This window comes from Mesoplodon mirus (assembly GCF_964341445.2).
Source record: "Mesoplodon mirus genome assembly, chromosome: 18".
Lineage (NCBI taxonomy): Eukaryota > Metazoa > Chordata > Mammalia > Artiodactyla > Ziphiidae > Mesoplodon > Mesoplodon mirus.
Window position 1 is genome coordinate 6,532,917 of NC_138994.1, and position 22,973 is coordinate 6,555,889.

The 22,973-nt window shown below is 53.6% G+C and overlaps 1 protein-coding gene and 2 long non-coding RNA genes across 11 annotated transcripts; all 3 read right to left on the reverse strand.

The window, feature by feature from the left end:
* Positions 1–7,656: 7,656 nt before the first annotated feature.
* LOC309793939 lies at positions 7,657–9,982 on the reverse strand. Its single transcript, XR_014291960.1, has 3 exons — positions 9,714–9,982; positions 8,998–9,141; positions 7,657–8,350 (listed from the first exon to the last, which is right to left on the reverse strand). It is a non-coding gene; the product is annotated as an uncharacterized lncRNA (long non-coding RNA).
* Positions 9,983–10,380: 398 nt separating this feature from the next.
* Positions 10,381–17,514, reverse strand: LOC309794067 (transmembrane protein 106A-like). 9 transcript variants are annotated; one of them, XM_082605064.1, is made up of 8 exons: positions 17,426–17,514; positions 15,983–16,431; positions 15,382–15,616; positions 14,048–14,201; positions 13,394–13,534; positions 12,689–12,742; positions 11,941–12,101; positions 10,381–11,718 (listed from the first exon to the last, which is right to left on the reverse strand). In XM_082605064.1, exons 2-8 carry the CDS (start codon positions 16,188–16,190, stop codon positions 11,649–11,651), a joined length of 1,023 nt encoding a protein of 340 aa, XP_082461190.1. In that variant the 5' UTR covers positions 16,191–16,431; positions 17,426–17,514; the 3' UTR covers positions 10,381–11,648. The 9 variants fall into 9 exon arrangements, with proteins under 9 accessions (XP_082461190.1, XP_082461191.1, XP_082461189.1 ...); XM_082605065.1 differs by lacking the exon at positions 17,426–17,514 and adding an exon at positions 17,012–17,239 and having other exon boundaries at positions 15,983–16,209; XM_082605063.1 differs by lacking the exon at positions 17,426–17,514 and adding an exon at positions 17,012–17,237.
* Positions 17,515–17,651: 137 nt separating this feature from the next.
* On the reverse strand, positions 17,652–21,334 carry LOC309794068. The gene is made up of 2 exons (XR_014291977.1): positions 20,545–21,334; positions 17,652–19,465 (listed from the first exon to the last, which is right to left on the reverse strand). It is a non-coding gene; the product is annotated as an uncharacterized lncRNA (long non-coding RNA).
* Between the last annotated feature and the right edge of the window lie 1,639 nt (positions 21,335–22,973).

Sequence of the window (22,973 nt, forward strand, 5' to 3'; positions counted from 1 at the left end):
ATGCATGTTCTGTCATTGCAAAGGAGTATCTCCCTTTGTACACCAACGACTTAGCATTCTAATTCGCGTGCCAGCTTCTCGTGAGTTCGGTGAACGTGAGTCAGTGCCCCTCAGCCAGCTCACGTCCATGTGTACAGACCAAAGTGCCTAGCCTATAAAAGTTCAGGCAACACCAGGACGTGGCTGGCTGGTGAGCCTTTGTCCAAGTGTCCTACAATCTCACTATGGACCCAGTTATCATTGCTGCCAGGGACTTGGAAACGATCAGCCAGAGACAGAGACTGGAAGGGCACAACCAGTGACTGTTTCCCACAGCCTTGCCCAACCATCATGTTATCAAACTTTTGCATAATATCCAATGTTATCTCCCACTACGAGCAAGGTTGTACAGCTTTTCACGTGCTTGAGATCCATTATCATTTTCTGTGAGCTGCACGTTCCTATCCCCTGCCCACCGCCGTTTGAACTGTTGATCTTTTTGCGTTTCCATCTCTAACCTACTTCACATTTGTCCTAGTATTTGAGTTCAGGTATAGATCTGACTTTATTTTGTCTGGATGGCTACCCAGTTGTCCCAATTTCATATATGAAATAGTCCATCTTCTCATCAGTTTCAGATGCCAAATTTATCATATTAAAAAGTATATATATATATATATATATATATATATATATATATATATATGACTTCTCTCTTTTTTTTTCTTTTTGCGGTATGCGGGCCTCTCACCGCTGCGGCCTCTCCCGCTGCGGAGCACAGGCTCCGGACGGGCAGGCTCAGCGGCCACGGCCCACGGGCCCAGCCGCTCCGCGGCATGCGGGATCCTCCCGGACCGGGGCACGAACCCGTGTCCCCTGCATCGGCAGGCGGACTCCCAACCACTGCGCCACCAGGGAAGCCCTGGACTTCTCTTTTTTTAAAAAATAATCTTCTGATATCCTGTTTTTAAGAGTCTTGATTCAACTGATTCTCTGGTATCACACCTAACTCTGTGCCTGTCACTGTGTGGGTCCTGGGGTCACACAGTCGAACATGACCTCGTCCCTGTGGTCCGCAAGGGGCATCTGCCGTGTTCTTCCCTTCCTCTCCTCTGGCTGCCACTCAACCACATCCACTGCTCTTTGCTGCCGGGGAAGCCTTGCACACTCAGATAAGGTCTGCCCGTGCCAAGGCTGCCAACTCCAGGTGCTTCTAAGTGTTCCATCCCTGGGCATCAGAGGTCTGCTGGGTGCCCTGCCGGCTGGGGAGGACAGCCTCTTCAAGTCCAGGCCTCACTGCATCTGTTTCTCCTGGCCCTGCAGCAGCCCTGCCTTCACCTCAAGTTTTACCCTGACCTCTTGGACGGCTCCCTCAGGTTTCTTTTCATCACTTGTCAGCTTTCCCTAGTTGAAGAGACAGGGAGGGAGATACCATTTTGTTTTCTCTGACCTCCTCTCCCTCCTCTCTGACCCCGCCCTCTCGCCCTCAATTCTCCTTTCTCCCGCCTTCTCCTTGGCTTCCCAGTCACAAAACAAAAGCTTTCACTCTTAGGACCAGCAACAGAACCGGATCGGTCTGTCTGACTTTGCAGTCGGAAAGGGAGATTGTTTTTCCCAGCAACGTCCTCAGGGGTGTGCGTGGACCAGCAGACCGTCTGCTCCTCAGCCCCCTGCCCCCACCCCGAATGTGCTCGGGGTCCTGGCGCTACAACGTAAGAGTCTGTGCGCTGGAGAGCAAGTTTCCTGCCCAGCTAGACTGGATCCATCAAACTGGTTAGACTCAACCAAGAACTGGGCTTTTCACAACTTGCCTGCCTGCCATTGCGGAGGCCAGCAAATCCCCACATTTTCCTTTCGGTCTTTCAACAGCCCCCAACAGAAGGCGGCGTCACGCTCCACAGTGATGCCTGATTTTGTTCATTCCAGGATGCCCATCTTTTTCATATCTTTACATCTCAGGAACCAGGATGCGTCTCACATTCGATGCCAGGAGAAAGCACTGTCGCTGTTTACATCGCAGCACGTCTTTCCTTGTTTCTTTCGTCCTGTCTTTCTTAGGGCTAGGTAAAATAATGGTACCTCTCCCAAAAGATGGCATCTTAAATCCGTGAACTACTATAATAATGAAAGCCTCTGTTTATGGAACCCGATGTGTGACACGGATTATTTCCTTCCATCATCACAACACCTCTAGGATGGAGGTATTATTATTACCCCTACCCTGCAGGGGAGGAAACTGATCAGAGGGGTAGAGCCGCCGCTAGATCACATTCGCACGCCTGATACATAATGCAGCCGGTAGTTCATAAGGTTTACCTGGCCCACGCTTCTAACCATACCCTGTTCTTTCCACGGCAAAAGAGTCTGGGTCTTGTATGATAACAAGCTCTATTAGAAACGCAATGTGCAAGTGTCGGAAGCCATCCTGGAGCCATTGCACCATGACAAAGTCATGAGCAACGGAAGGCGAAACTGCAAGGCAGCGCCGTGCCAGGAAGGTGGACTACAGCTCCGTTGTTATGTTTTATGATAATAAATTTACCTACAGGGGCAATTCTGGGGGGACGTTGCTCCACGTGAAAGAAAAATTCCTCTAGGACCCCCCCTCCTGAAACTACCATAGAATGGGAAGTACCCACTAAAGCCCCGGGGAAATGGGTAAAGAATTAAGAGCCTGGAACTAAGGGGATGTTTTTATGAGAAACACCCTCTAGTGTGGAGTTATGGCCATGGGCCGGAGTTCCTGATGACATAGGAAATTTATGGTTCTATTATAAAGGAAGATTAATTATAGAAAAGCAAATGACTAGAGCAGAATTGGTTGCTAGGATAGGGAGAAAACACTGTCTCAGTTGAAGGAAACAACGAGAAAGGGCATGCAGGGTATATTGTAAATATTTTCATGGAACCATTGTAAAAGGTTGCCCATGCAAGAAGAGAAATAGGAACAAGTAGCTCCAACTTTTACAATTGAAATAATCATATAACTGCTTGGCTTGGTTACTAAGAAATAACCTGTGATTAATGGGAACTTGGGGAAATATTTTAATAGGACATCTAGAAACTAGGGGATTTTTTTTTTTTTAAATCTTTATAGAACATTTTGAGGTTTGATTGTGCTAAGATTGTTTGGCCACGTACCTGGTAATGTAATCAACTACAATATATAAACCTGTGATTGTAAACAATACAAGAAGAATGAAGAATAAAGACATGAGAAAGAGAAACATGCAATGCTGATACTTTAAGAAGTGTAATAGAATTATTTCCTTCGCCGACGCTATCCATCCCTCGGGTATCCCTGGACTCGCTGGAGCTGGACTCCGGCATGCAAGTGGCTACAATCAGTTCACAGCACGGGAAGTTCCCTGAGGGCCGATATGAGCTAAAATCCATATTGACAGGGGTGGAGTGGGCTACGGAGTAGAATCTAGAGCCAGAGGGAGTTCTGAGGTCAGAGGCGGGCGTGCGAGAGGCAGCGTGCACAGGGAAGGCATGAGAGGGGCTCAGAAACGGAGAGGAGAGTGGGGAGGGCGCGGTCTTGGCAGATCTGCCCTGAAAATCCCTCCTCTCGCAGGACCACTGGCTCAGAGGGTTGGAAACAGTTCCCCAGGTTCAGCCCAGCCCACCGCCCCCACCCTGAGCGTCTCCACATCTGAGCCCTGTCCTTCCTAAGGTAGGAGGACAGTAAGAGGCAAATCGAGGGAGGAAGAGATACCAACAGGAACCCACTTCCTCTTTTGCCCATTTAATGACTGAGACAGTCAAGTGCCTTTCTCTTTCCCTTTCTCGTAAAATAGGCACTTTCCACCTACATAGTTGCAGAACTCGTTTATAGGAAGATAAATGTGCTGCGAAAATAAATGTCCAGTGCCAAGCCTCCATTTCATTTTTTGTATCCGGAGACCCTTGTGTATCTGTCGTCGCAAATGACATCCCTGGGCGCTAGGACGAGAAGGGAGTAGCACCGTCTTTGAAAAAGGGAGAAAGTTTTCTAGCAAGGCTCACGTCCCACTGGACCCTCAGCAGAGCTGGGGCACCCCTAGCAGCTGGCCACAGCCAGATGCCCACCGTGACGGCGGGCACTTCCCAAGCATCCTATAGTGTCTTCCGACAACCTTCAGAGGAAAGGCCCAGAGACGCTGAGTGACCTGCCCAAGTTCCCCCAGGCGGTCGGTGACACGGGCAGGACTGAACCTGCGTCTGTTTGACTCCAGAGCGCTAGATGACTCCACTCGACTGGCTGCCTGAATCCACAGACAGACTCTCTGTTTGAGGTTCAGACTCTCTGTTTGAACCTGTTTTCAGGGTCAAGGGCCGCACCCCGCACCCTCCCTCCCCCATCAACAGTGCCTGAGGCTGAGGCTGGGTGGAAGCCCCTTCTTCACCTGTACCCTTCTCTTGCTTCCAGTTGGACCCAGCCTCTGCTGTTTCTAGAAAAATTTATCTCTTTGGGGAAAGACCCACCGTCTACCCAGTCCCTGCCCCCAGAAGCCTGCCCTTGGGCTTCATGAAATGACACCCTCCCCTGGCCACTCCATCTCCCGGAGACCCAAGGAGTTCAAAATGAGTCTCCCCAGAATGTGCCACTCTGGCCTGGGGTGGGGTTATTCGGGTCGAAAGCCACGGAGGCCCCAGAGACACGGGGTGAGCTTTTTACCTCCCCCTCAACTGCCTAAAAGAATTTAGATAGGGGGCCTGGCTCAGAGAGAGTTACTATCAGAGACAACTTTTATCTGAGAGACCCATCTGCACAGCAGGGCAAACATCCCGTTACCCTTCTTTTGGTCCGGTGACTCACCCTTCTCTGCTTTGAAGCCCTAGGCCCTTATCGCATTCCTTTAGCTCAGGACGGCATGCAAGCCTCGGCTGCCCTTGGGTCTCATATCCTTATGGGATCCCTGAACATATATAATTATACTTGTTTTTCTCCTATTAGTCTGTCCGATGTCAATTTGGTCATTAGACCAGCCAAATAACCTAGAAGGCTAGAGGACGAATTTTTCCTCCCCAACAGGATGCAAATCAGGTAGGATAATAAATAATACCAACCTGTAGCTGAGCAACTTTATATTTCATTTCACATACCCCTCATGCATGGACCCACGTGGTCCTGTATGATCCCCGTGAGGAAGGTAACAAGTGCTACCCTTCTGGTTTTCCAGGCAAGGAAACTGAGGCCCAGAGAGGTCAGCTGAGTCCAGGGTCAGAGGAAGAGAGAGAGGGTAGGCTTGAGCCCAGCATATTAAATCCCCAGAACCAGGGTACTTTCTTATTATCATTTATTTTTCCTTTCTGCGGTACGCAGGCCTCTCACCGCTGCGGCCTCTCCAGTTGCGGAGCACAGGCTCCGGACGCGCAGGCTCAGCGGCCATGGCTCACGGGCCCAGCCGCTCCGCGGCACGTGGGATCCTCCCGGACCGGGGCACGAACCCCTGTCCCCCGCATCGGCAGGCGGACTCCCAACCACTGCACCATCAGGGAAGCCCCAGGGTACTTTCTAATAAGCCACTTTGCCTTCACAGAGCTCAGACCCCAGTGAGAGCTGGCTGGGTCTCGGATTTTCTTTTTCTTTTTTCCTTCTGTGGCTGCACCACGCGGCACGCGGGCTCTTAGTTCCCCAACCCGGGATGGAACCTGAGCCCCCTGCAGTGGAAGCGCGGAGTCCCAACCACTGGACCGCCAGGGAAGTCCCTGTATGTTCTTGAGTCAGCACAGCGGGGGAGACGGAGGACCGAGGGAGGAGGGAAGGGAGGGGTCCGCAGAGGCCCAGATGAGGAGGCTGGAATCCTGGGAAGGGTAGGAGAAAGAAACCAGAGAGGAAAGCCAGGCCACTCGGGGATTGTCCCCGGGGTCCACTGAAACGCAAGGTTAAGGTGGAAAGGTGTCTTCTACCTGCCCAGGGCCCTGGAGAGAAAGGTACAGATGCTCTCTAGGAGGCTTGGGAAGAACACCCCCCTCCTTCACAAGACAGGCGGTGGGGGGGGGTGCTGCCCAGTTGCCCCGGTAGCGGCCGCATTGTGAGGTGGTTCTGGTCACAGGCCAGGGGGGTGAGGTGGGAGGAGACGGAAGTGGTGGGGGCAGTGGCAGCCTCCTGAGCTCTGTCTGCCCCCAGCCCCTGCCTGGGGCCTTCTGTCACCGCCACCATCATGGGCAGCGCGTACCACTGGGAGGCCCGTCGCCGGCAGATGGCTTTGGACCGCAGGAGGTGGCTGACGACCCAGCAGCAAGAGCAGGTGCGTGAGAGGGGCCCCGTTCACCAGGGTCCTTCCGGGGACACGGAGGGGATGGGGAGGGAAGACGACGGACCCCAAGGAAGCTGTCCATTACCTGGTGAATGTTGTTTTGCTTGGGCTGGAGGAAAGCAAGGTCCTCTGATGTCTTGGAGGGACTCTGTGTGTGTGTGTGTGTGTGTGTGTGTGTGTGTGTGTGTGTGTGTGTGTGTACTGGGGTGACTCAGCTTTGCTGTTGTACTAGGCTGAGGCCTCACGTGGGATATTGAAGGGTCAGGCTCGGGAGGTTTTAAAGCTGTGCTGTCCACTAGGGTGGCCACCAGCCTGGGTGCTATAGCCCTTGAGACGTGGCTAGTGAGACCGAGGAACTGAATTTTAAATGTTACATACATTTAATGTATTTAAATATACTCTTTAAGACAAATTTTCATTTCATTTTACATACTGGAACATTTTTAAGTATGTCTGGAACAACGTACATATGTGAACCTACTTCTTCGACTGTAAATTATCTGAACTCTAAATATAGATCAAATATTTTAAATCAAAATGTAGTGTCTAAATTAAGATGTGCTGTTGAGTATAAAATGCCCTCCGGGTTTTGAAGACTTAATACAAAAACAAAGACTATAAACTATCTCATTAATATTTTCCAATTGGGTTTACGTTTTGGCTGTATTGGGTGGAGTAACATATATTATTACAGTCAGTTTCACCTATTTCTTCTTACTCTGTTATGTGGCTAACAGAGCTTTTTAAATTATATACGGCCCTCATTATATTTCCATCGGACAGTGCTGTTTCAAAGCATTTGCAAGAGATTATTCTTTACCCTCTGGCACTGCAAACGGTTTTCAGTGCGCGCGTAGCTCCCAAGCTAGGAGGTAGGTGGCCAGAGGCCGCTGTTTCCTGGGCAGGGGCTGTGCCGGGGGGCACTGTTGCTACAGAAACAGTCCTTGGGTGTGGGTGGGTGAGGGGAGAGAGCTCAGGCTCCAGCCTCAGCCTCCAACTCCAGGGAACAGACACCCTCCAGCCACCTCCACCTCTGGATTCCCTTGCCTTGCTCCCCTCAGTGTCTCTGGCAGGGGGGTGACTGGGTGGGGAGGGAGGAGGATGCCACTTGCGGGGGGCTTCTTGACAGGCACTGAAGAAACTCCAAGAAGAGGAACGGCAATCTGAAAACAAAAACCCAACCACCACAGTCACCACCCGCGCAGCCGCCGCCGCAGCCTCAGCCAAAGCCACAAAATGCCCAAGACCCTCTTACTCAGCGCACCTCCCGGTACGTTCTCCAGGATTCCCAAAGGCCAGGCGCCCACAGGGACAGATTCCAAGGAGGGGTGATGAACCCTCAAGGTGCAGGTAAGTGAGATGCCTGGGAGCGGGAGAGGGTGAGGAGAGAGCCCCGGGCTATAGTCCAGAAGCCACATCTGTCACCCCACCCTTTGACCCTCCCTGGCACCCTGCACCTTTACTTGGGGGGGGGGTCACTCTCTGAGTGGATTTGCACCAAGCGAGAGCTGCAGAGAAACCCGCTGACTTCCGCAGCAGAGGGTGGCTCAGAATTTGTCGGTCCCTTCTCCAGAGTGAGAGTGACAGACGGGGTCGGGGCGGCCAGAGGGTGGGATAGGAGGTGTAGGCTTAGCAACGGATATCCTGAACCCTGGGAGGGGTCTGGAACGGGGAAGCACCGGTCGGCTTCCTAGTGGAGAATGCTCAGTGGGGGCTGGGACCTTGCCTTGCCCCAGCTAGGGGCCTTGGCCTGCCCCCCAGACACGTGGTAAAAGAGTCTGGCTGTGGCACGTGCCATTCTCAGGAACTGCCAGATGAGTAACGTGTGCTTCGTTTCATCATCAGGTTTCAGGAAATCTAGCCCAGAGACACACACCAAGTACCCACGATTCACGGTGAGACGGACTCAGAGTGTGAAAGGCGGCTACAGTTTGGCTGCGTGTCTGCGTGTGCTCGCGTGTCAGTGCAGGTGGAGTCTAGAAAGGCTTCCTTGGCAGGAATCCGGAGAGGGGACTGAAGTTATTCAGTCACTTCTGGATGGCCCATTCCTCCATTCCACGCCACCATAAACATGTCCCTGTAGGCCCCGTTGCTCAGCACTCAGTGTAAGTGAAGGAGCTGACGATCTAGTTGGAAAGACGGGACAGGTGCCAGAGAAGCAACATCAAGGGGCCGTTTGAGACGCTGATTGGGAGAGCCAGCTGCAGCGGGAGGACGGCAAGACGTGAGGTCAGAGGTTGTGCTCTCCGTCGGGATCACCACCCTCCAGTAGGTAGCACGACTCAGATCGCTGAGCCTCAGCTGCCCCACCCATAAAATGAGACTGATAATACCACCTCCTCAGTAGAGGTGTCATGAGGACTGAATTAAAAGGCAAAGCATCCAAGCACTTAGCTTACAGCCTGGCTCACTGTAGACCGTCAAACCCAGGAAGACTCTTTTTTGAGTCTTGAGAATTACATGAAACAGGATAAGCTTTGGAAAGAAGCTTTTTTTCCCCCTGACTCAGGCGCAAGGGATGGGAGAACCTGATCCCGGCCCTTTAAGATGAGGACCGGGCTGCTACATTTCACTTTGATTACTCTGGCTTCAGAGGGCTTAAGACAATGTTCTGAAACCAGCAGGCCCAGGAGCTGCTAACTAACCTGTTTTGCCTCCTGTCTCTCCCTCTTCTCAGTCAGCGAATTACAGCCAGCAGTGGTGATGCAGAGACAGACCCCCAAGACCCCACTGGCCATCAGCAAACATCAGATGAGCAGCCCCATCTTCTTACCTCCCAGCAGCATCTCCACGTCAAAAGCCAAGCCCTCCGGATCCACTCTGGCAGGGGAGGCTGGCTGGGAATAACGTGTGATTTCTTCCCGGAAAGAATCAAGAGGCTGGGGCTTCCCTGGTGGCACAGTGGTTGAGAATCTGCCTACCAGTGCAGGGGACAAGGGTTCGAGCCCTGGTCCGGGAGGATCCCACATGCCGCGGAGCAACTAAGCCCGTGAGCCACAACTCCTGAGCCTGCGCGTATGGAGCCTGTGCTCCGCAACAAGAGAGGCCGCGATAGTGAGAGGCCCTCGCACCGCGATGAAGAGTGGCCCCCGCTTGCCACAACTAGGGGAAGCCCTCGCACAGAAACAAAGACCCGACACAGCCAAAATAAATACATTAATTGATAAACTCCTACCCCCACCATCTTCTTTAAAAAAAAAAAAAAAAAAAAAAGATTCAAGAGGCTGGCTGGGCTCCCGTGAGACCGAGATGAGGGGGGAGGGGGCAGGAAGACCCACAAAGAGGATGGAGAGGGTGCGAGAAGAAAGTGGAGGGCAATTCCACGCTTCTCCAGGCACAGCCAATGGGGGAACCTGGCCTCGGGCCCCCAGGTCTACCGCTCCACCACCGGCCCTTATTTAGCAGTGATAGGCCTGCTGGGGGCTCAGGTTTACGACTCTCACCGGAGACACCAGCCCTTCCTCCCGGCCGATGGTTATTGAGATGCACCTGGGGAAGCGTGGGTCGCATCACACCAGAGCAGACCCGGGACCTGGGGCAGCATCAGGAAGGAGTGGCACGCAGGGGCCTCCCCCGAGTCCGGTGTCATGCCTGGTCCACTGTGGGCACGCCGCTGGTGAACGGAGGACGGTTGGAAGGGATGGAGAGAAAGAACTCAGAGGAAAGGAGGACTGTAGCCTCAGGCACAGGACACCTGACCTGGGGAAGAGGGGGACTTGCCCCCCCCACCAAATCCACAGGCCTCTTCCTCCCCGGGTCTCAGCCTTTCCACGTCGCAGAGACAACCCAGAGGCTCTAGAGGCCCCAGGCATCCCCCTCACCACTTCCTGAAACTGACACCTGGGGTCCCCCAGCCCTGCTCCCTCTTCCACTCTTGACTGGTGAGGGGGATGCCTGGGGCCTTTCATTGCAGCGTCGCCTCTGGGTGAGACTGAAGGAGCCTCTCAGTGCAGTGTTTCCTGAGAGGAGCGGTTGCGGGAAGCGGAGGAGCCGGGGCGCACAGAACAGGAGCATCAAAGTCGGAGGGACTCAGAGATACGTGACGAGGGGAAGGGAGCGAGCGAGCCCCCGGGAGCGGTCTCCCAGAAGGCAGAGAGGCCGGGCGTGCGCCCGAGGGGCTCAGGGACTGGGGAAGGGACCTTGATGCCCACTTGGATATGAAGAAACAGGCTGTGAGATGGGGAGCGTCCACCAGCTCCCTTCCCACGCACAGGAGCCTTTTATTTTCCTTTCTTAGACATTGTTAAGCACAGCCGATTGACCCCAATATAAATCCATTACATTTGGCGAACTCCACCCAGCGTGAGCTCCAGCCTGGCCCTCGTGGACTTCCGTGCTCTCACCAGCACCACCTCGACGCCAGTCACCCAGGCGTGCAAGCGCGTGGACAGCACGAACTCCTTCCTTCCCCTCATCCCCCCCGCCGGCTCCCCACCAGGTTCTGGCCCCATGTCCCCTTCTCTGCCCTTCCTGCTGCAAACTCGGCTTTCCCTGCCACTCAGGCTCACCTCTCTGCCCGCCTGAGTGATGGAAACCCCGTAACCGCCCTTGGTGAGCAAACGCAATTCCCGCTCGGCTCAAGAACCTGGGGGCTGCCGGGGGCTTCTCGTCATCTGAGTGACAGCAAAGAGGGGACGGCCTAGACCGGTCCCCACTGATAGGTGGCTCCATACCGTCAGTGCCCAAAGGAGAGGAGAGGCCTCTGGGAGCAGAGGGCGCCCTGGGACTAGGCTGGGGTGCAGCGGAACCCAGCGGTTCGGCCTCACCTCTGCAGGTTTTCAGCGGGAGAGCAGCTGCACCCACCGATTGACCTGCCTGTGTCCCCTCACGTGGGCTCAGGCGTGTGGCCTCCTTCAATAAAAACCTTTTAAAATGACCCTGGCTTTGTCTCTGCTTTTCCTGTGCAGGCCCAGGGGGTGCCCGGTGCCTCCCTCCCCTCCCCTCCTACTTTGGTTCCTGCTCCAAAGAGAACGATAAAACTGTTTTCGGGAGAGAAGCTTGGGCTGCAGAACAGCTCCGACTTCCTGGGGACCCAGACAGTCTTTAACCAGGAAGGCCGCAGAGCCAAAGGGCCTTGGCCAATCTTGCTGTCAGATGGGTGGGGTGGGGGCGCAAGTTACCAGGCGAGAAGCAGGCCATCACCATCACCCTGTCACACGACCAAGGCAGGGCGGCATAGGAGAGCACCTGCGGTTCCCTAAAAGGCCCTGGGGACAACACTGGCTGTCCCCCAAGTCACTTTCTCATTACCAGGTGGAGAACTTGGAAAGGATCCATGTATTAAAAGCCAGACAAAATGAAAGCTTTCTCCACATTCAGGCAGGACCAAGGTCTTCCCTGGACGAGCTGGGCAACCAAGCTGCTCAGCACAGACAGTGTGGGTGCCACTCCATGCCGCTGAGGCGGCTCTGAGGAAATGTCAGGTCAGACTTTCCTCAAGACAGACCAAGGGGAATATGTGGTGCTGGCCTCTAGAAGAACCAAGCTTCCGTTCCTGTGGAAATCAGAGAGGGGGTGAGGGTGTGTGTGTGTGTGTGTGTGTGTGTGTGTGCGCGCGCGCGCGCGCTCACGTGCACGTGCGTGTATGAAGTTAACGTCCACAGAAAGCTTCCTCTGCTGGGGGTGAACAGGGGGAGGGTATGATAAAGCAGGGCTTTTCCTCTGGCAAAGTCACTCTCGTCCTATTGGGTGCCATGGAGTGGTGGGAGATACAGACCAGGCCGGCAGGTGCCCGGAGCTCGACGACAGCAGACAGGTCACGGCGGGCGAGGGACCACCAAGTGGGGCTTGGATGCGTTTCCCCGGCAGTCCACGTATTCGTAGCTCTGGAAGACCAGCTGCTCTGAATGGCTCAGGTAGGAACAGGTCAGGGTGCCCCTGGAGAGGAAACAGGGCTTTATTCTTTTTTTTCCCCCCCAAAAAACACACCCGTTTTATTCTGAAGATTACAGAACTTGAGCCTTGACCCCTCCCAGCTTCCACTTCCACCGATCTAAGGATCTGCAGTTGGGGTAGGAGTGAGGGAAGGAAGTAGGGAGGTGAGGGGAGAGACCTGGTGGCGGCAGAGGAAAGGAGTAAGACGGCGGCTGGAGAGCTCCCGCCCCCAGGTCTGCGCTTCACCGTCTTTACTCCTCCACACCACAGGGGTCTGGGAAGAAGAGGAAAGCCCTGGCCCTGCTCTGCTCTCTGGGGAGGGCTGGCTTCCTCAGACCAAACCCGGCCCTTCCTTCTGCTCCCCACTCTGCCGAGGCACCTGGCACAGCTGCCCCCCTCCCAGGGTTCCGGGCAGATCTGTGGCTGTCACTGTCAGTGGCTCATAAGCAAGGTGGGCCTTAGGGAAGGGGCTGGACCTGCTACTGACAAGAGCCGACACAGACTCACGGATTCGCTGCGATGACTCTCCTCCCACAGCGGGGTGGGGGGCAGAAGTGGGAGAGGGTACCAGGGCTCCAAGCCCTACTTACTGGATGTGCAGAAGCACGTGGTGGACTTTGATTTTCAGCCAGGTACAGATCTTGCTGAGGGAGACAGAGAGAGAGAGAGAGAGAGAGAACCCGGGCCCACGTTTCACACACTGAGCGGCCCGTCAGACAGCTCGGAGGAGACCTGCCGGCCCAGCCCCCCTCGCCTCCTTTCCATCAGGGGCCCCACGTGCCACCTCCACCCCTTCCCCCTCCCTCTGCCCAAGGTGAGCATGTCGCCCCTGCTGCAGTATCACTCCTCCAACCCCCACTGGTTTGGCCCAGGCACGGGCTGGCCTCTTCCTCAGTAGAAAACGGTGAGTCAGGCTGAAGAGCCCAAGGTCATATATTGTAAGTAGGAACCAGATTCTAGCCTGGTTTTCATTCCAGTCCAGGTCCAAACAGGCAGAGGCTGGGGACCCTGAATGCCTGTACATTGCAGTCTTGGCCACAAGAGTGCAGGCCACACGCTGACTGCAGGGTTTGCTGAGCAATCAGAACATCTGGTGGGAATTCAAACTGGGTTTCCAACCAGGAAAGAGGCTAAGGGAGAAGGGATCAAGGGCTACTCACTATGTGTTTTCATCCCATATCCTGTTGGCTACTGTATAGAACATCTGTCAACCAAACGGGTATAGAGTCAGCCCCAACTCCAGCCACCCGCGTCCACACACCCGTGGGCAGGTCTGGCCAGCAAGAGGGAGTCACCTGCTCACTGGCCAAAGGGCCGATGTGGAGGAGGAGGCTGTCGGAGACCTGCCCCACCACGAGGGACAGGTGCAGCACCTCAATGGTCAGCTGGGTCACAGCGATGGGGTAGTAGTTGTTATTGGAGATGCTCACGATATTCTGGGGAGGAGGACAGGGAAAGGAAGGGGTTCGGGTAGCACCATCCCTGGCAAGAAGAAGTCCAACGGTTTCAAAACCCCGCAGCCTGACCGAGCCCCACCCCCAATGTGGGCCGCAGCGGCCGAGGCCCCGGTGCCAGGAGCCCATCGGAGGGGCTCTTAATGGCCAGGGGTCACCTTTAACTAAGACGTTAAGCTGGCTCAAAATCCGGTCTCACCCTGCAAGGCTCTCTCTGTTCAGTCCTGCCCACCCAGGGAGTCTCAGGCACACCACCCCGACTGCACCCGGTGACTTATGGCTCTGGCGTCAGTTCTAACCCCTCACAGGTCCAATCCAGCACAGTCTGTTAGGGGGCTCATGGTTGCTCCTGCTTCTCCCCAGCCCTCTGACATCCTCTGGGTGCCATAAGATCCCTGGCTACCGATGCCCAGGGTGAGGACACTGGACAAGGGCTACAGAGGAGTGTTGCCAGGAAGGTGGGGTCGGAGACCAGAGGCACAGGCACCCACCCACCGTTATATTGAGGTGGATAGCGGCCTCGCCAACAGTCACCGTGGAGGAGTTGAGGCCTACAGGCTGCACGGCGATAGTCCGGGGAAACAGGAAAAAGACGATGAGGGAGGAGGTCACCAGGCAGATGAACACTGCCAGGAACACGGAGAGCTTCCTGTGGGAAAACAGGACCCGGGGCAGAGGAGTGGAGAAGTCTGGACACCAAGGCGGCCTGGGCCGGGGGCGTTCAGACACTCTTCTCTCTATATATAAGGCTCTCCTCCGAGCCGCCCCCCCACAACTGTACACTTAGCTCCCCAGATGCGGAGGTACGACCTAGGCCCAGATGTGGCCCAAAGTGGGTAGGAGCACCGGATTGAGAGGCTGGCAGCCCGGCTTCCATTCCCAGCTCTGTGTACCCACTGGCCCAGCAACTCTGAACAACCCGCTTAACCGCCCTAAGCCTCAGTTTCCTTGTCTATAAAATGGGGATAATTGTACCCACCTCATACAATCTGTTAGGGGCTAATGCATGACAAGGCACCAATCCCTGGCCCGGGCACATAGCCAAAGGCTCAACCAACGCTAGCTATTCTCACTGGAAGAAGTAAGCCCACGTGAATTCTGACAGTTCTGAACTTTAATATTCATATTAAGAACAAGACATCATCTGTCCATCTAATTCAAAATCGAGATATGCATTAAAGAGAGAGCACCTCGTTAGCATTTCCTAAGGGGCCCTGTCAGATTTGGCTCCTGGTGCACTGGTGGGGGCAGGCTGGGTGGTGGCTCCCCCACGGAAGCTGAGGACCCGGGGAGGAGGTTGCAGGGATCTATGTCAAAGGACCCAGATGACAAACAGGGTCGTGGGCCCCCCAGTGACACTCAGGGCTGCCTCCTCTGAGGTTCTCAAGTGTCCCAGAACACAGAGCAGCTGGTTTCCCGTCTCTACGGGGAAAAGAACAAGCAGGTCTGAGCTGCCGTAGCAAAGGAAGTTCTCAGGAGAAATCACTTCCCCAAACCAGCTGCAACCACAGCCACTCCCTCCCTCCTGGAAGGCCTTGCAGAGTCAAGAGGTCCTCTCTGTCCTCAAAAGGGAGCCACGCTTCTTGGAAGCAGTGATGCTCAGGACACCAAGAGGCCTCAGGTGGCATCTGCTGTGCCCCGAGCTTCTTACACTAGGACAATCCTTGGAGACAGGGAGCTAATACGTCTGAGGCCAGCGAGGCTCAGGCTTTCTGGGGGAGGACCAATGGAGAAAAACTGGGGTGGGGGGGAAGGGGGATTGGGGGAGACAAAGAGGAAGAGCCCGCAGGGGCAATGCCTACAGAGCTGGGATAGGAAGAGGGGCTTACGTGTGCCTGGGCTTCAGCCTCTGGTCCCCATAGGGGATGAGGGCCACCAGCTGCTTCTCTACTTCTGTAGAAAGAGGGTGAGAGGGAGGGCCAGGAAGTGTCCATGACAAACGTTTCCTGTGCCAGCCTGCCAGAAGCAGCCCTCCATCCCACAGAGCACTGTCAGAAGCATGCCACCTCTGCCTCAGAGCAGGACTGGGGATACCGGGCTGTTGGCAGCTCAGCTTGGCCATCTCTAGAACGGAGGTGCGAGATTTTCATTAACAGGTGTGAGGAATTCCTGCACGTCACCACCAATCAGGGAAGCCCGATTTCTTTGGAGACGTCACTGTAACTTCCTGAATCCTAAGGCAGTGCTGCTAAGAGAGCAGAGAGGCTGGGAATCCCCTGGGTTTGGGCGGTACAACCAGGGCAGGAGGGGGTCTCTGCAGCGAGCCCGGGGGAGGGTTAGCGTCTCCCTGGCTGGCCTTGAAACTCGGGGACTAGGAGCTGGGAGACCCAACCCCATCCAAGGAGACTCAGAGGGGCCTGGCACTGGCCAGCTGGCTGCGGAGAGCTGTTCCCGGATCCCAGGCGACTTCCAGAGCCTGGGGCCACTCACCTCGAGGGATCTCCCCACTGCCCTGGCAGGTGGGGCACGTCACGAAGCTGACACCGGCAGCCCTGTCACAAGGCGCCCAGGAACAAAACGCCTTGCTGCTGGTGATGCCGGAGCAGCTGGCAGCCTCGCTGCCAAAGGCTGGGGCGGACGGCAGGACCGACGTGTTCTCATCCTCCCGGGAGCCCAGCTGGGAGAATGTCTCGCCCATTGCTCAGGGGTGTTGTTCACTGATGAGAGAAGAACAACGTTCAGTGAGCACTGACGCCGGGGGTCCCTCTGGCTTTAGGCTCTGGAGATTGGCAAGGAGCCCCGCCACAATTTCAGCAAGCTCAAGCCTAAGGAAGTGAGGCTGTGGAAATGCGAGCAGTCACACACGACTCTTGGATCAGGAATCTCCATGCATTTCAACTCTTTTCTTTTCTTTTTTATTGTAGGAGAGCTCAGTCGGCCTACAAGAGGGAAAAGCAAAGCAGAAGTTATTTCACTTTAAGGGACTTTCATAAGTGAAAGGCAGAGCGCTTAATTTTGTTCTGGAAAAGCTGCTGAGCTGTCATTCACTGCAAGGGAAGGAAGTTAGATAGGTCTTGGGGGCAGCAGCCAGGAGAGCCCCTTCATCCTCTGCGACAAGATGACTCTGAACGTGTCTCTAGAGCACCCGGGCAAGAAATGCCCGAGGTCTCCAGCCTGGGTGTGGGAGGAGAGTTTCCATTCCCGAGCCTGGACAGGTGCTGGTGTAATAGGAAGGCAGGGGTTCTTCGGGACAAGAAAAGAAAAAGGAGGCTAGGCTGGCCACAGGTGTGGCTAAAAACCCTAAAATGATTGTGGAGGGGAGCACAAACCTCTTCCGCCTGCTTTCTGAGTTGGGGTGGGAGAGCGCGTCTGGGGGAGGGTGGTAGCAATTTCAGGCTCAGTCCCTCACCAGGACGAGTCACAGCTAACTCCAGATCCTGCCCAAGAGACCGGTGGCAAATGAGTGGGCAAGGTGAGCCGAACTCAGACCTTCGGGGCTTAAAATAAAGGAAGCCTCACCTGGTTCAGGTCTGAGATCCTGGGCTCCTCTCAGCTGCAAGAGGGCTAGAGATCTCTGGAGTACCTCTTCGGGGAGGAGGGCCTGTAAGGCAGGGTGGCTGCAGGGGCCACCAGTCCCCTTCCCGTAGAGTCCCGGGGACCGACTGCACCGCGTTGGAGGAGGTGGGGAGCAGCGACCCTGGCCTCCCCAGAGGCTTCACGCCCTACTCTGGGGCTCGGCCACGGGCTGCGGGGTCGGAGCGGACCGAGAGGCTCGGATTTCACTGAAGGAGGATTTTCAGTCCCACCAGACACCCCGGGAGGCCCTGAGTAGAGCCTGGAACCTGCGTGTTGGGCCAGGAGGAGGCACAGAAGGGGCCTGGGCCCTTGCATGCCAAAGGGGAAGAAGGGAAGGAGGGTCCCGAATCGCCTTACCCCCGGGCGACCGCAGCGACAGAAACGCCTGCCAAGCAGAACCGAAAGCGTGGGAGCCGGGGTTTCGCCCCAAGCTTCGGCTCAAAGCCTTGGGAAGCTCCGCCCCGGCTCCTCCGGACCCGCCCCTCCCTCTCAGGGCCGGCCTCTCTCGACACAGCGGCCAGGAAACTTCTCGGTTCTTCAAAGGCCACGCGAGGTTCCGGACGAAAGGACCGGCCAGTCCAGGTAGGAGTTTCAAAGTTTATTTCACCATTCTTTAAGCGGTTAGGGTACAAGTACAATGGGACAGACGACCGGACCCCAGGGCCCTCCTGGGCCCCTACAATACAACTCACATGGTCAAGACAGATCCCGTCCCAAATCAACCGAATTAATTACGCACACCCTGCCGCTCAGCCTCTACCCAGAAGCGCCCCCCCGGCCCCCCATAAAAACGTTTTAAGTAATAAACACGCTGGTTGGCTTGCAGTCTGAATCCTGGCTTATTTAACAGCATTCAAGAGTTATACTGTAAATAAACATCATTATGGCCAATGATTAAGTTAGCTCACCATTCATTACAATACCAAACCAGGTTAAGTAATACTATTTTACTATCCTTCCCCCTTCAGGCTGGGGGTCAGATTCTTCTTTTTCTGCAAATAATTTTTATGACTAAAATCTGTAGTGTTTTTTGTTACCTCTTTACCAGCTGTACCCAAGACTCCCTTCTGTAAAACAGAGTGAGGACCGGGACCCCTGTAAGCAAGCTCCTTCCCACTCACTCACCCTGCGGTTAAACCAAAACTTTTTCAGTGAGTTTGCTCCCATCCAAGTCTTGTAAAACACCCGCCTCTTTTTTCTCATTCTAGGTTCTCTTGAACAGATTGCAAACATTCAGGAGGCCATCAGGATTTCCTAAGCCTCACACCCACTCACTTGCCCACCCCTGAACTTTACCGAGATTCACACAGGAGCCTGCCTTTCACTTTTCTCATGTTCCTGTACACTCCCGCCCACTCTACTGTAAAGAAGACCTGCCCCCACCCCCGACATAAAGAAAAAGGGTAACTGTTCAATTGACTTTTCCCTTTAATAGAAGAGTTTATTTCCTTCTTTGTAGCATTAGCAAAATATTTCACACTACCTAAATTTTCTCCCTTAAATAAAATAAAATGTATGCAAAATTGCTACAACAGACACTGCTCAACAGGCGCTGCTGGGTCAGTGAGCACACTCCTCGCTCCTTTCTCAGAAGCGCGGAGACCAGAAGGTGGATATTCTTTAAACGCATCACTGGGGCTCTTTTGAAAAACAACAGCGCCGGTTACTAAGACCTGCAGGGGAACGACTTTCTCCCTGAGAAGGGAAGAGGAACAAAACTCCCATCACGCCCTGGCTGTTATTTTAATACCACACAGCTATGAAGCTTGGGATAGGTTAGAAAAAGTATGAGAATAATTCTGGAAAACAACTTCCAAGGTTAATTTCTTTTATAAACTGACAATTAACAGATATCCTCTAATAACATCCACATTAAGCAAAGAAAAATACTCAACTTCAATACAAGCAGGAAGAAAAATGCCTCTATAGGAAGTTTAAGTTGCACTTTTCAATGCGCTAAAACGGAGAAGAGTTTTATCCAGATCAATTGAAAAATGCTCTTCCTATGATTCACCTAATGTCTAACGTGAAGATTTAAGTTCTAGCCTTTCATTTGCTCCAAAAAAATACCGCAAGGCAGGTATTGTCTTGATCGTTCAATGACGGGCTCTAGGTAGGTTCATCAGATTAAAAAACAAGCAAGGGCCTCCACCCCACTCCCCCAAAACAGAATAAAGATCGTCTCTGAGCAGCAGGCAAAGTTATTTAATACGAGGTCACTCCTCAGTAGCGGTGGCTATACCAGTCGTTGTTGTTGATCTGGAGGAGTTCTGTCACAACCTGCAGGATGTTGTAATTGTGTTTCTTCAGCAGCCTTAGGTTTAGCTGCCTGTCACAGAAGCCCATTTCAAAGAGATGGGACATCAGGGCTGCTGTCTGATCTTTGGAAACTAGTGGCTGTGTAGAGTCAAGAAAAGCAGAACAACGTTTTTTGTATAATCTGTGTTTATCTTGTTAAGGCATACTCATCTTCCAGATTTACTCAAAAGACTAGGTAATCAGGTGCAAGGCTATGGCACTCCTGTCCACCCAATACTGATGGGTCTTCTGAGGGGATAAGAAGGACTGCGAAGGCCCTGCTTTGGATTAGGTATGTCTGCACCCTGAACCACGTGACTAGTGAACTGTCTTTAGAACGAGATGAAGGAAAAGATGCTAACAAACTCTGGAAACCCTGTGAAGTTAAAGGTGACTGTGGCGATGGGGCAAGAAGAGATGGTAATTGGAAGAAAGTATGGCCAGCGCGAGTCTTAACCACTGGACCACCAGGGAAGTCCCTCCCACGGGTCTTAAAAATAAAATCCAAAATCACTTAACACAGCATCCCACCTACATCATTGGTCTTTTCTCTGCTTGGCACAAATTCACCCTCCAGGTTCACATTTCCAAGTCTCTGTACTGGCTACTCTGTCTACAGTGCCCTCTCTAACCCTCTCTCCTGGCACACACTCATTTTGTCCTTTAGGACTGAGCTCAGGCGTCATCTACCAGGACGCCTTCCCTGGCCCCACCATGGGGCCGACACCAGGCTGAGGTGTTCCACTGGTCTGAGAATACTGGCACAGTATCTCACACTGCACAATAAGCATTTTTCTTTTTTTTCTTAACTGAATGGAAGATTCTTTAAATTCTATATTGCTTTGCAATTTTCAAAAGTTTCACAGATAAATGTCCGTCTGCTTATTTCCCACTGTCTCTGGGCAGGAACTGGTGTCCGAGTCACCTTGTAGTGCTGGCACCTGGGAGAGCGACCCCCCACACAGTAGGTCCGCGACCAACGTTAGGTCTTTTTTCTTTCCTCCCTTAAGTAACTCAGCCCAAGTCATACAGCTGGAAAGTGGCAGAGTTGTGTGTTAAAGACTAAACTTAAAGCTCATGCTTGCTATGATGCCATGCTACTCTCTCCAACCCAGGCAGACGCCACTGTTTTCACTGGTGACTTGGCTTCGGTTCAGGAAAATAACACATACACTGACCTGTGCAGTGACTGGTGGTCCGGTAAACAAGGCCTTGTATGCAGAGGCGGCAACAGACAAAGCCCCCTTCACCAGCCCTCCAGCAATGCTGCTCCCATGGTGGTGCCTGCAGGGGGGAAAGCCAAATGTCTCCCTAAAGAAACAATCGTTTCTTTAGGAATCCTTATCTTCCTATGGATAATCTGGGCTCTAATCCTGGGAAGAAAATGAGATTTCCCTGAGAAAAAAATCAGATGTAAAAGGAAAGTGCGACTATTTTCCTATCAGTTTTCGAGCTACACATCTGGGCTTGACGTAGGGCCCAGCTCTTACTGCTTGCTGCAAGGTATGGGCACTGCAGAAAGCACATCACCCTGGTTAGCGTGCCAGCTTTCGGCCCCAGCTGGAAACTAATGTGCTCAGCAGCACACCGAGGTACTGGCAGTCTGCACGCTCAGTTCTCATCTCAGAGTTAACACCTCCCAAAGGAAAGGTGATTTTCTGAACGCTGTACGTAGGGAGGAGCCCGCCGTGACACTGCTCTGAGATGACTGGGAGCAGAGAGGCAGGTGTGTCTAAGGAAACGTTATAAAGATGCACAGCGGGCTGGGCCTTCCTGCCTTCTTCTCTGGTACTAAGCAGGGGTTGAATCTGAGGGAACTTCCTCCTGGTCTGGGATGTGAACACTCTTATTAAACATCACCATTAGCCCTCTGCTCAGTGTTGCTCACAAGCTTTAGGAGAAATAAGAACAGGAAGGAATGCGGGCTCTCCTTCTCCGCTCTCGGCAGGTGGCACATGCTCTGAGAGGCTCGTGTAAGCGGAGGCAGTACTAGGATATCCATGTACAACTTCACTCCACTTTTCTTCCGGACGCAGGCAGTGACAGACATGTCCACCAGAGGGCAGCATCTGCCACTTTCCAGCCCTTGCCTTGGCCCTGGGTTGTTTTGGGTGAGTTGCCTCTGAAAGGGCCCCTGGCATGGGAAAAGGGTACCTAAAGGCCCCTTTTCCACATTTTTTCTTTTCACACTCATTCTAAGTAGTAGGTTCTGTTTCCTCCATTTGATTCTTGAGGAAGCAAAGCTGGGATTTGAGATGCGGGTCTTTGCGATTCCCAGGCCGAAGCCATTCCTGGGCATCCACTCCCCCAGCCCATCCCCACTCCTGCAGACTCCTCTCCCTTCATTTGTGCACTCAGACAGGTACTTGGTTGGGATGCTGTGGAGACAAGGATGTCCTCAGCTGCTTTCTAGGTGAGCTCCATCCATCCTGTACCCTCCCCTACTCTAGAGCATGGGCTGTCCCGGGGAAAGGGACCTGGAATCATCTAAGTCCCTAGTAACATGCTGAGGAAACTGAGGCTCCCGGGGGAAAGTGGCTTTTCCAAGCCAGTCTACGTGGGAGGACAGGACTCATGATGACTCTCAGCCCAGGGTTTCAGCCCACCAGGTCTTGAGGGGTCCTCTCTCTCCAGTGTCATCTGTCCCATGGCCTCTGTTTTTCTCCTCCAGGAAATCCCTCTTCCCCAGTAAAGGCCTGAGGGTTGAGTACTGCCCAGACCTTGCCTAGAACTGCAGGGTTTTACAGGCATCTCTGCCAACCCCCAAGGACCCCAGACCAGGAAACTCCCAGCTAAGGCTGGATGCTTGGTTCTCATACTCACGGAACCCCCTTGAGTACATTTAATCATTCCATCATGCAGTCATGAATCGTGCAAGATTTCCTGATTGCCTACTGTGTGGCAGGCATGGTGCTGGGCACTGCAGAGCTGTGGATGAGAAGAACCAGCTCCTGGGCTCAGCGTTTAGTCTGGTGGGGAGACAGCTCTGAGGAAGAATAATCATTCAGCAGCTACAATCTGACCCAGGTCAGGGAGCCAATGGGAGGAAGCAGGTAGGTCCCAGGTAGTTTGTGCTTCTGTTTGGAATGCTTACTTGACTCTTTGCCACTTAAACCTTGGCTTTAACATCACAATGGAAAGGCCTTCATAAGCAATCCCCCTCCCCCAGGTAAGGCAGCTCTCTCCCCAGTCACTCTCTAGCACATTTCCGTGTTTTATTTGCCTTGATGGCATGTATCGCCATCTGACATTAACCTCTTTAGCTATTCCCTGTCTCTCCCCACTCCGCATTATAATGTCCACTCCACAAGGGCAGGTCCTAAGCCATTTCACTCAGGCCTTCAACCTAGCAGGCACTCCATAAATGAATGCTCAAAGTAAGAATGTTCCAATGTTCTCTGTAGGGAACCCTCCAATGCACTAGGTCCTGGGCTGTCATCTTGTGGAGACAAAGGGCTGCAGAGGTGAGGCTGCCAGGAAACAAAATGGTCATTAATGGAGGAAGGCTCCCTGGGCCGCAGGCTGGGTGTGGAGGCGGGGTTCCCATTTAAAGGAGACTGGATTGGGGTAGGCCCACAGCCTGGTGCTGCCCTGACAAACTGGGCCC

Coding starts and splice junctions, on each gene's coding strand:
- LOC309794067 (XM_082605064.1), bottom strand. CDS start 16,190: ATGGGCGAGACATTCTCCCAGCTGGGCTCCCGGGAGGATGAGAACACG. Junction 13,535..14,047: donor CTATCCACCTCAATATAACG/GTGGGTGGGTGC, acceptor CCTCCTCCCCAG/AATATCGTGAGCATCTCCAA. Junction 12,743..13,393: donor GCCCTTTGGCCAGTGAGCAG/GTGACTCCCTCT, acceptor TGTCTCCCTCAG/CAAGATCTGTACCTGGCTGA.